At 47.5% G+C, this 12,255-nt stretch overlaps 1 protein-coding gene across 4 annotated transcripts in view; it reads right to left on the bottom strand.

The window, feature by feature from the left end:
* Window positions 1-3,504: 3,504 nt before the first annotated feature.
* Window positions 3,505-12,255, bottom strand: part of Ptch1 (patched 1) — a 63,984-nt gene continuing 55,233 nt past the window's right edge. For all 4 annotated transcript variants that reach the window (XM_032884189.1, XM_032884188.1, XM_032884192.1 and 1 more), the window contains 5 exons: window positions 11,518-11,660; window positions 7,772-7,871; window positions 7,071-7,325; window positions 5,021-5,564; window positions 3,505-4,603 (listed from right to left, as the gene is read on the bottom strand). In XM_032884189.1, coding sequence (XP_032740080.1) covers window positions 5,022-5,564; window positions 7,071-7,325; window positions 7,772-7,871; window positions 11,518-11,660 — 1,041 coding nt within the window. In that variant the 3' untranslated portion in view covers window positions 3,505-4,603; window position 5,021. The remainder of the gene's footprint in view (window positions 4,604-5,020; window positions 5,565-7,070; window positions 7,326-7,771; window positions 7,872-11,517; window positions 11,661-12,255) is intronic.

The following is a 12,255-nucleotide window of genomic DNA, read 5'->3' as shown; positions in this document are numbered from 1 at the left end:
AAGTCCACGTTCTCCTTGAGTTGAATTCAGAACCTGCCAAGTTAGCATGGTTTATGATATTCACTACGGAAGGCTTAAGAACAGATCGTTAGTTCTATCCAAAGAAGAAAAGATAACCCCTGAAGAAAAGATAACTCCTGCTTTCTTTTTTCCTAGACAGTCTCTATTATGGAGGTCATTGTATTAACTGAGCATTTGGTTGTGTGTGTGTGTGTGTGTGTGTGTGTGTGTGTGTGTCTGTGTGTCTGTGTGTCTGTCTGTGCATGCATATATACTTCTGCAAAGCTCCAGGATTGTTTCTCAGGAACACATTGTCTTCTAACCAGTGGCCTGGGGCAGTGATTGGCTAGACTAGCTGCCTTCCTCAACACTGAGATTACAAGTACAGCCAGTACCTGGCTTTACCTGGATCCCGGAGATTGAACTCAGGTCCTCATATTTGCACAGCAAGCCCTTTCTTGAATGAGCTATTCCTCTAGCCCAGCTGGAGCTCATTGCAGGGCTTGAATATGCTTCTTGGGTTTCTATACAATGGCCCCAGGCTCCTGAGACGCAAACTCAGGTGCAGGGTAGCAGTCATTGTAGAGCAGATGGGATGGATGCCTTTTAAACACATCCTCACTCACCCAGGACTCCACCATTCTGACCTTCGGACACCACCCTCAGAAAACATGAGTTCTTATTTCATTTATGGATGATACAGGCTTCCAAGGTTTCAAGGGACATGCCCTCAGTTGACCAACTGGATGCTGGGAAAGCCTCTAGGCAGGAAGGGAAGACAGAGGACCCCACATCCGCTGCCTGTTATATCGGGGGCACATAGCCTCTGCTGAGGCCCTGCTCACAGCTGTGTGGGGCCCAACACTGGGACGGGAGTTCCTGTGCCCAGATTCCTTCACACAAATGCAAAGTTCACAGGTCTCAACTCTTTCCCACAGAGGAACATGTGTTTTTGTGGAAAGACCACACAGTAGAGTCAGGACCGATCTGTTGTTTCCAGAATCTGGCCATTCAGCCTGAGACGCAGAGTGCCAAGGCCACATTAGCCTGGAGGAATTTAGAAATTGTTCCTACTCTTAGACCAGACTCCTGGGTTTCCCTCCCACAGAACCCTGACTTTGTGAGTTTCAGCAGCACTGGACTGTGGGTTTTCTAGCACGCTTCCAAGGCATGCTGACTCAAGGACCACACTTGACCAAACACTTCCTTGTCTTAAGAGGAACTGGCAGGCTTCTTCCTAAAGACTGGAGAGTAAGTATTTCAAGGGTCTGCAGGCCAGTCGACCACTATTGCACACCACACAACTCTGCGATTAAGAGAGTGAAAACAGCCATGAACAGTGTGTATAGACAGATATGGCCGTCTCCTGACAAATCCATACAAAACCAGGAGGCAGTCTTGGCTGCAGCTGGCTGATCCCTCCCTCTAGGGTTCACCACGGGCTTAGAATGGTTTGCACTTCCAGGCCTTTACAGTCACAAAAACAGAGGTGACCAGAAACAGGGGTGTTATTTCTACTTGTGTTTTCCCTCATGCGTGATGAGCATATGATGAAATCACATCACTGGACACTTAAAAAAAAAAAAAATCACCGCTGTCCCACGCCAATTAGTGCTACATCATCGGCTATGGTGATACTATTGTCCTGTATTTAAAATACTTCTAAATTTTAAACCAGTGTCTCTTCGCGTGTCTGTGTGTAGGGCGTGCAAGTGTGTACAGGTGTCAGTAGAGGCCAGAAGAGGGCATCAGATTCCCCTGGAGTTAACAGTTCTGAGTGGCCGTCTGTAAGAATGGTTGTCATTCCTAACCACGGATGGACCTTTCCAGGTCATTTCTGTATTTACATTGAATTTGGTCTTACCCACCCCCTAGTCCCCCAGTACCTGTACTGTATGGGAAGATAAAGAAAGGGAACACTCACTCAGAAGAGTCATTAAGGGACTTCCTCAGTGCCCACAGAAACATAAAACAACTCTCATAAGAAAGTGGACGAAAGAAGAAATGAACAAGGCGGCCGGGAACTTCTTGTGTATATAGTTTAAGAAACATTCTAGAAACAAGCGCATAAACCGACAAGTTATATTATCTTTATTCATGTTAGAATTTCTATCAGTGTTTGAACATTAATATTTAGAGAGTTTTGTACATTTTCATCTGAGAACCGCACTAGGTCACCATGCTCACACCAACCCTTTCCAATCACGTGGACTCTCTTAACACTGTTAAACACAACTCCCTCTCCCTTGCTGTCGTTTGCAATGAAATGTGTCCTCACACCCATGTCTCAGCAAAGCCCCAGACATTACGGATTTCATCACATATAAATTCTTTAAAAATATACTTCTGTCAAAAGACTTGATGACTACTATGTACACTACAAAAATAAATTTTCATATAAATAAATTATATGGCATACTTTCGTCTTTGTAATTGAAATGACACAAACTCATTTCCACCCAAATTGGCAGACGAGACCCAGTTTGAATATTTATTTCCTTTAAACTCCTTACACTAAAACCTACCATTGAGTCCTTAACATAAATGTTATATACTCTGAACTATTTAACATTAGTAAGCACTCTATACAAATAAAACTTCTGTTCAAAAGTAAAACATAACTGCAATAGTGTTTCCAATAGAAATAAAATCCCTGCAATTTTTTTTTCTGTTATAAACTGGCATGACAAATTCTGGAGGACATTCTTATGATACAAAATTATAAATATCAGCAAAGATCTTTTCTTTTAAAAATTAAAACATCCAAATGAACAAACAATACAGACAAAATAAAAACTACGAGAGAGACAGACAAGAGACACACACTCTGACTTTAGTCTCCTGCCAGCTCCGTGTCCTTCCTGCCCTGGCTGATGTGATTCATGATGCACGGAAGCCAAGAGGCTGTACGGAATTCCTTCTGTCACATGCGCAAGGCTCGGGGGTGAGGGACACAACCAAGAACTACCGCCAAAAACGGCTTCGGCAAATTACGTCTCCCTCCTCGACTCAGGGTGCAAGATACCTGAGCAGAGCTGGTGTTCGGTAGGCAGACAGTGGCTTGACAGGCATTAAGACAGTAGCAGTCAATGGCCAGGGCCTCTGGCGTACACACACACAGAGACAGACAGACAGACACACACACACACACATGCACACACGCACGGTAGTCACAGGTGGCTTCCAATTAGAACCTTACAGTTTGGGGGATACGCTTTAGAGTCTGAGGGCACTAGATTGCTGGTACTACTAGAGACTCATCACCTTAAATTTTTCCAGTCCACAGAGTGCACTCCTCACGACAGCTTCCACAGGTACCAGTTTCCTTCCTCTATATACTGCTACAGGGGGGCATCTTCCTGCCCTTTCATGGATGGAGGCTAACAGTGGAGAACGAAGTGTGCACAGGGTAAGACGTGTAGGAAAGCGTCCTTAGAAACCCACCCCACACAGCAGACTGTACAACTATTAGCGTGCCCCAGCCAGGCAGTCACAGCAAGGAGGGTAAAGGCTTGAATGTAGACCTTCAATGAAATAGGGCTTTTTGGCCTGCATCTGGGAGGCTATGTGCATGTGTGATCATCAGAAAGGGACAACCACACGTTCCTAGAGGGTAATCTCATGACCCAGCTGAGACTCACCACAAGGCAATGTTGTCCAATTTTTCATCACCAGGGATGATTGCTGAGTATAGAGAGGCCTTAATAGGCAACACTATGTCTGTGAGAACATCTTGTCTTTGAAACACAAGGAGAGGTGCTTGGAGGGCTACCTCAGAAGCAGCCATAGGCATGAAGCAAATCTGGCTTTCTCTGAACAGTCCCAGAGAATAAGACGGATGATTGGGGTTACCCTTCTACCAGCATCAAGACAGGAAAAAGACCCAGACCGTCTCAGCTCACCTAGGCCAGAGCTAAGATCATACAAAGCAAAGAAAAACACAAAGAAGAAGAACTACAACAACAAAATCACAGTACAGTACATTGGAAAGTCACATGCACACACCCACCCACCCATGCGAACCGCATACAAACTACCCCTAGAGAAGCCACTGGGATTAACCTGTTCTCTTCATGTCTGCTCGTTAAACAATAACCACGCATAGCGTGTTCAAAAGTTAACAGTAACAATTCATCCTACCACAGGGTTGTGATATGCAAATTTAAAATATTTTAAACAGAAACCTTTACAAACAATCCTATTACATAAGCAATATTTGCATAGAATTATACAAGTAAATTATACAATATTTAAGCAGCAGCGACATATGCTGGGAGATTTCTTTTTTAAAAACTAGGTTAAGCTTGGTTGCAGCACAGAGACCAATGTACACAGGGGAGAGGACCCCTGTGGTCTCCCCACTCTGGGGCAGGAGTGGAGAGGCCCCAGGCAATAGACTGTACAACATTTCCATGTATATTACATGTGTACACCTCTTAAATATTTATAGAAATATTTCACAAAATAATACAATCAGTTACAGTAACAATGAACTGCTTTCCCATAATTCCAAGCAGTTGTCTTCAAGCAGTCAGTTCTGGAAAGAGGTGGGGGGGGCGGGGCTTTCCAATCTTTGGCCTCTTTGCTTCAGATTTTAATTACCCTTTAAAAGAGAACAAAAAAGGAGGTCACGTTATGGTCACGACCACACTGAACTGTGCGCCTCACACAGCATAGCTCTTAACTCCGGATGGGCAGCTGAGAGCCCTGAAACCCTGCAATGGGGACGACTGTGGCGCTAGAAACGCATTTCATCAATTTTTCACCCCGTAAAGTCATCCGCAGGCTTGTTAGAACTCTGCTGTAACCAGGTAAAGCCGTTAAACTCGAATTCGAGAGAGTAATAGTGAAAGAAAAGAAATCCAGTTTGGAACGGAACTGCTACTCTAAGGATGAGAGTTTGGCCTCACCAGCTTTGCCTTGGGAATAAAAGGTCTCCCCACCCCCAACCCCCAAGTTCCAGTTTGGGACACTGCTCAGATGGCCCCGGGAAGCACCACTGGATACCTGTGGTACACACCTCAGTTGGAGCTGCTCCCCCACGGCCTCTCCTCACACTCCACGTCCTGCAGTTCTATAACCTCCACCTTCGAGTCCCTCCTCTCACACCTGACATGAAAAGGCACATGGGGATCCTCGAACACCCCGTGATCAGTCTCAGGGTAGCTCTCGTAGCCTGGACAGGGTCCCCCTCGGGGGTTGCGCCCAGGTCCAGGTGGGGGGTGCACAGCGACAGTTACAGAAGCGGAAGCCGTCACAGTGGTGATAGGCTGGCAGTAGCTGGGCACAGAGCTGCCCATGGCAGTGGACGTTGGGTTCCGAGGGTTGTGAGAACGGGCCCCACGGGGGCCCGAGCGGTCCCTATTGCTAGGGCCAGAATGCCCTTCAGTAGAAATTTCAAAAGCGTCTCTGCGCGGTCTGTAGGGGGGTGGCCGCAAGCCTTCTCTGGGGGGATCCCTTCGAGGCTGCTGGCCTTGCCGTCCAGGGGACAGGGAGCCAGAGTCCAGGTGGGGCTGTTGCCGAGGGTTCAAGGGAGGCTGATGTCTGGAGTCAGGATGCACCACCTACAGAGGAGATAGAGGTTAACATAGGGAGGGAGGATGGTGGCCTTCTGCCCACAAAACACCTATTCCTTTAGGAACCTCCAGGATATGAATCCTGCCTGCTCCAGCATAGCTGGCTGGAGGCACAGAACTGTTTCCCATAGACAGCTACAGGAGCATTCCCACAACCAACAGCCTCACCTAGCTCAGCCCAGCCTAGGTTCTTCGCCTCAAAACTACCAAGTCCTGGATGGCCAAGAGGCTGGGTGTCTCGGAAATACGCAACCATACACAGTAGCTTTTAGAAGTGTATGGCTCCCGACTCTGGGGGTCATATGAGCTTTGTGTCACCTGTTCCCGGCCCCAAGCCAGGTACGGCCAGAAGCTAATGCACTGTAGTAAGAGCAGAGCCAAAACTTCCACACGGATACTTCTGTTAGGCAGTACATCTCTGCCTGACGATTAGGAATCCGGTTTCTGGGTCTCTGTACAAAGCTCGGAGCAACACAGTGGCCACATCAATCAAAAGGACCGTGACCAACTTCAAAGTCGGTGAGCTTGTACCTATTTTTAGGCTCCTGCTGAACAGAACCAGATTCACACTGCAGCTCAGCAGGGCATCGTCACGGGTGTGTGTGTATGTGTGTGTGTTGGGGGGGGGTGGACAGAAGACGGGGACACAATTCACTGGCCAGCCCCTCTCTCCTTCATGGAAGGCTGCTCTAGCCTGGAACTGGAATACACATTTCCTGTAAACATGGTGGGTGGGGGGCCTCAGGCAAGCAATAGGAGCCTTGGAGCCTTCCTTAACTCTTCAAGATGGGGGGTGAGCGGGGTGGGGTCAGGGGGGGGGGTAGGGGTGGGCTGGTGTGGGTAAGAAAGAGCCTGCAGATTCCTCACTACCTTCTGGAATTAAGTACTCAGGAGGTCTCTGAGTACTTTCAATGGATCTCCAGCCATCTACAGCAAAAAGAGCTTGAAGCCACAAAGCTACGGGAAAGCCTTAGATACTAATTAAAACAACTTTGTGGCAAGGCCATTTAAAGGCACTAGAGACAAGAGCAGGGAAAAAAAAAATAATAAATGCTTCTTGTGGTGGTACACCGCTGTTTGTTACACGTCCTCATGGGTTGTTCCGAAATGACAGACAGTGTGTAGGGATAAGAAAGGAGGAAGGAGATAAAGGTCCTAAAGCCGAGTCCACTCTGCTTAAGGGCAGGGCTGGGGATGAGCCCCAGGGCTTTCAGAATGCTAGGCAAGCACTTCGGCACTAAACTATGCCTCCCTGTAACAATGCTGGAACTGCCCTGTTTCAGTCCACAAGATTAAAAGGAAGCACGTCACAGTTTACCAAGAATGGCACACAGGCAGTTTCCGGTGATTTGACCTGGTGTGTGCACTTTTTTCCTTACACCCCATCTGTCTATAAGATCTGCTGCTGCTCAGAGCAGGCAAGGGCCTCCCCTGAATTTCCTGGCCCACTGCCACAGGACAAATGAATCTTCCCCAGTCCCCCAGGTGACTTACAGTGGACCGGGCAAAGACGGGGTTTTCTGTGGCTTCCACAATCACTTGGTGGGCAGGACCTCCGGTGCCCTGCTGTGCTTCATAGTGCCTGAGCTCCTCACTGATGCCAGACACCGTGGTCTGAGAGCTGTACTCGGAGTCAGAGGAATCAGACCCATTGTTTGTGTGACCAGGAGGCACGGCAAACCGGACGACGCTTGGGGGCGGCTCAGGCGAAGGAGTGGGCAGCCGGTTTAGGCCGTTGGCTGGAGACACCTGTTTAAGGAGGTTTCCAAATAAAAGTGTTACGTTTGTTTCCCCGCTGGTCACTTTCGCAGTTCAAAGCCTAGGATTATTTGCCGGCCTCTGTGACCTCATAAGGGAACCCCACACATTATACTGTATCTACTTCCCTTTTCCCTGCTATCTGGAAGACGCTCAAGATTCGGGCACAAAAATATTGCCCCATCTTCCAACACCGGAAAGGCGGGCAGTATCTTTTATCTATCTTGTCTTATTAAGCCCAAACACTTGTCTGATGTAGAAAACTTTCCTTTTTACACATCCTCAAGATGGAAGCTACCCATTGGTTGGTCAAAGGGAAAAGTGAAACAGTCGCTGTTAATGGATGTTTATTGAAAAGCCCAGACCGTCTGTGAATAGGGCCAGCACCTGAATCTCTTAATCAGGGGTAGCGTTGGCATCAGGGAGCAATCACTGACCTCAGGACATGGTCCGAAGAAGGATAAGAGTACAGGCAGCAGAACCAGTCCATTGAGAACTCCCAAGACGGTGAGGATGGCCAGGACAGCAAAGAAGTATCTGGAAGACAGAAGGGATTTGGGACCTGTCAGTGTGGAAGGAAAGCACTCCACCCGCTAGGCACCCAAAGGTTACTTCCCACCACTTCGCTCAACAAACCCACTCCGCTGAGAAGTCAGCTAGGAAACCCCAGTTCAAACTCGGCACAAGGTTAGTTTGGGATTTTGCTCCTTTTCATCCTTACGACTCGGAGGACTACATTCCACACCCTACAGTGTTAGCTCGTGGAGGGGGAAAAAAATGTTAATTTGCTGCAATCTCCTGCCCACGATGTTATTCACGAACGTGTTAGACCCAACCCAGAAATATGGAATGCGAGCTGAACGGCTGGGCAATCTGAAAGCACAGACACAATACCGAGGGAGGGGCCCCTCTCGAAACCCGGCAGAAGCAAACCAATGAAGTGGAGGGTGTAGAATTTAAACAATTTGGCCCAGGAGGAAAAGCAGCCTGCTTCTGCAGGCAGTTAATCCACTGTGAAATACCCCTGCCTCTTACAGCAGAATCTCTAATTAGGTCTCCAGTGCATCAGGTAAGGCTTTCCCTGGGCTTTCATTAAGCACGACGTTCTGCCTAGAGTTTCTCTGGGTTCCAGTTTTACCAAATAGCTCCAATTGCAACCTTTTTTTTTTTTTTTTTTAGAACACAGGAACCAGCTTTCTGCAAAGAAAAACGCTGCCCATTCTGTGAGAGCCAGGGCATTGTACAGGGCGAGGGCGCTCCACAATGGCAGGGCTGCTCTGCGGGCCAATCTTTTGTTGAACAATTTAGCATCTTTGAATACTCTTGTTTTGCGTCAGCCAATTCAAACATAAAGGCTGAAGCACCACGGTCGAAGAGGGAGAGTGAACGGCGAGTTCTGCGTTCCCACCATTGAGGGCTAAAAGGTCTGGGATCCTTCAAGAATACCAAGGTAAACCTGTCAGCCAGGGCCCGCCTCTGGTCAGCACTCTGCACAGCTGGAGGGTGTGCACTCCACGCAAGGATGCTTTTCTGGAACTAATGATTTCTAGGGCTTTGATGGAAAGGTTGGGGCTGGGGGCTGGGGTATAGGATGTTCTGGAAAGAAAAGAGGGAAGGCTAGATTTCTATCTGTTAATGGTCCCCTGGATCATAAAACTGAACAGCTACCCTGCAACGCCATGTCTACGTATGTTTTGACATTAGATGAAAGGAGAGAGGATCCCTATAAAAATACAAATACCTTACAGCTATTGTAAACACTAAAACCTGCTGAGTTGCATTAGTTAAAAACCCAAGCCGCCAACGTCTCGCTCTAACGTAAACTGTGGAACTTTTGGTGCAGGCATCTATCAGCAGCAGGCATTAAGACATTTGCATCCTATCCATCTAGCTGCAACATAAACAGACCAATTAGATTTCTGACGGCTTCATGTATACAGTGTCTGCTCATTTATTTGACTCTGGTGAGGGCTTTATCCATCCTATTTTAGAAAACGGGAAGCCCTTCTAAGTGCTTGAAACAGAAACCCTGATATCCCTGGGAGGGAATGAGCAGGCCCAGCTAGGACAGGAGGAGGGGAAAGGCTGTGCTCCTTAGTATCCTTTGTAAAGCAGCGCACCATCTCCTCAGCTGACTTGACCTGCAAGGTCTCAGCAACACCCAACTTCCTCTTGGCTTTGAACTGCCCGGGGAGACTTGTATCTCCCAATCCCTGCAGACAATGAGACACACAGCAGAGACGGGTTCCACGCTACTCGCCAGTAATCATAAAAAACGGCACTTGTGAGGCCGTCGTTGCCTTTGTGTTGGCAGAGCCAAGAGACCATACCGAATCAGTCCCATTTGGCATTGGGCATTTACACCAGGTAAGACAAAACTAGTATCTGTGTAAGAGTGTGCAGCAGAAACAACCGCCAAGTCAACACCCCCAAACCAGGACCTAGGTTAGAGCAACCATCGCAGTGCTATTTGGCAAATGAGAAGCTTCTCATCAGTTCACCAACTTACCAATAGGCTGTGTGAATACCAGCACGCTCAGGCTCACCTGGGAGCCGTCTGTCAGCAAGGACCTCTGTCAATCTGTACTTTAACAGTTCCAGATGGTGAGGGAGCATATTATATAGGAGTGGTAGTTTACATTGAAACAGAGTCAATCTCTGCCTACTCTACCCACCAAGAGCCAACTGTACCCTCATTCAGAAAGACTGACCTGCCAGAAGCTTGGCTGCCCAAGGGGCTATGCCTCCAGACTGGTCAATGAACTCAGGTCCTTTCTTTTCCCTCCTCTGGTAGTGGGGACTGAATTCTCTTGTCCCATGCATTCAGCTAACACTTCCAGCTAAACCTCCCTCTCTTTTTTTTTTATTTGAAATTGTGAACTTCCCCTACTTGGCTAGCCTGTGTGTATACACGGGTAAAGCTCGATTAGAGCCAGATGTGGCAGCGCATGCTTATAATTTTAGCACTTAGGAGGCTGAGGCAGGCCAATCAGCAATTCAAAGCCATTCTCTGCTACAGGAGTTTGAGGCAAGCCTGGGCTACATGGGACCTGTTTCATAAACAAACAAACAAAACCCAAAACACCCGACCCTTTAAAAAACATTTTCTTGTCTTCCTCACATTTTCCTGCTTTTAATACACACTACTGTTTTTCCTAAAATGTAGTCTGAAGAGTAGACAGAAGGTACGGGAGTTGTAGCCCAGCCAGGGAAGCACAGAGCCAATCCTGTTTCAAAGAGTACCGATAAAAGAAAAACTAAACAGTGCTTCCAAGAACAGCTGGATTAGGTCATCTCTCCAGACATGGAGCACCGTACACAGCCTCTTAGTCTAAAGACATACTGGTATCTTTAGACATTGGTTTTCCCTCTCCGGTGGATCATGGTTTTAATCCAGTAGCCACCCAGTGAAGAAAACATTGCTTTAAAGTTATTTCTTTCTTGGGCAGTTAAGAGTCTTTCCAAAATGAAAACCCATTGTCCTTTACTTTGCAAAGTCAGCACCTTACCCAAAGGGACCAAATCCTGCCTTGTGACGCAAAGAGGAAGGAGTACACAGGCCAAGCTTACAGTCTCTAAGTTTGACCCTGCAGTCAGGTGTTCAGCACTTACGAAACCTCAGAAGAGACCTAAACACAAAATCTGGGCGCACCGTCCTCATTTCCCACGTGCACGTAGAGCTAGGTGACCATGTTAAAGGCAGACTAGGTTTTCTTTCTACTTTTGCTTTAAGGCGGGGGTCTCGTGTATTCCTGGCTAACCTCAAACTCTAGCCAAGGATTGGGACTATGGAGGGAGCTGAGCTACCTGCACCTGTTTTACACGGTCTAGAAGATGGAATCCAAGGCTTCACGCACTCCTAGCACCCCAGTGAGCTTACATCCCCATCCCCTCCACGGTTCTGAAGGAAGGGGAGCCAAAGCTGAACGTTATTAATTACTGGATAATTAATCCCTCAGTCATCCCTCGATAGATGTTTGCAACTGGGATTTCAACACGTGGGCTGGCCACCACATGCTCTTTTAAGTTGTGGAGTTGTCCCTACTCTAACCCAAGATACTGCTAGACCAGGATGCCTGTAAGAGACAGGCTGAGATTCATCCCCTACCAGACAGGGAAGGAATAAGCCACAAAGACAGTTAACAATTTTCTGTATCAAGCCTCCTCTTCCATTTCTGCTTACCTGACAATGAAGTCAAATTCGGATCCCGCAAGCATCAGTACACCCAGCAGAGTGGACACAGCACCGTCCAGAACAGGAGCGAACATGTGCTCCAGGGCGAGCATAGCCCTGTGGTTCTTGTCCCCAATGGCTGTCAGAAAGGCCTGAGCAAAGGAAAAATCGAGACGGTCACGTTCTGGATGTAGTAAAGTGCTGAGCTGTGTCTGTACTTGGGTTTTGTTGGTTTTTCTCATGTACCTCAGACTGTCCTCAAACTGACTACTGCACAAGAATGAACTTGAGCTGCAGCCTCCTTGTTCCACTTCTGGAGGGCCGAGGTTTGCAGGTGTGCACTGCTATGCCTGGTTTTATGTGGTGCTGAGGATAGAGCCCAGGGCATCCTGCAGGCTAGGAAAGCACATTGCTACCGTACCTATACCCCCCACACTACAAGTTAAGTAATTCTTAAATTTCTGTAGGTGGGTGGAGTCATCTCAAAGACACTACTCTATTGATAAGGGAAAACAAAAACAAACAAACAAACAAAAAAATCCAAAATGTAGCAATATGGTCAAGAGGATGAGTGATTTTTTAATGTCATGATAAAACATTGTTTATCAGGTCTTCTGAAAATAAAGAGTGTGTGTGTAGGTGTTGTGTCTGTATGTATGCACATATGTTTGTTCACCACGTGCCTGCCTGGGGCACACAGAGGAGATAAGAGGACCTTAGACCCACTGGAGCTGGAGTAGCAGGTGC

The sequence above is a fragment of the Rattus rattus genome, chromosome 14, assembly GCF_011064425.1.
Source record: "Rattus rattus isolate New Zealand chromosome 14, Rrattus_CSIRO_v1, whole genome shotgun sequence".
In the NCBI taxonomy this organism is placed as follows: Eukaryota; Metazoa; Chordata; class Mammalia; order Rodentia; family Muridae; genus Rattus; species Rattus rattus.
This window is presented reverse-complemented; position numbering and strand designations above follow the sequence as displayed.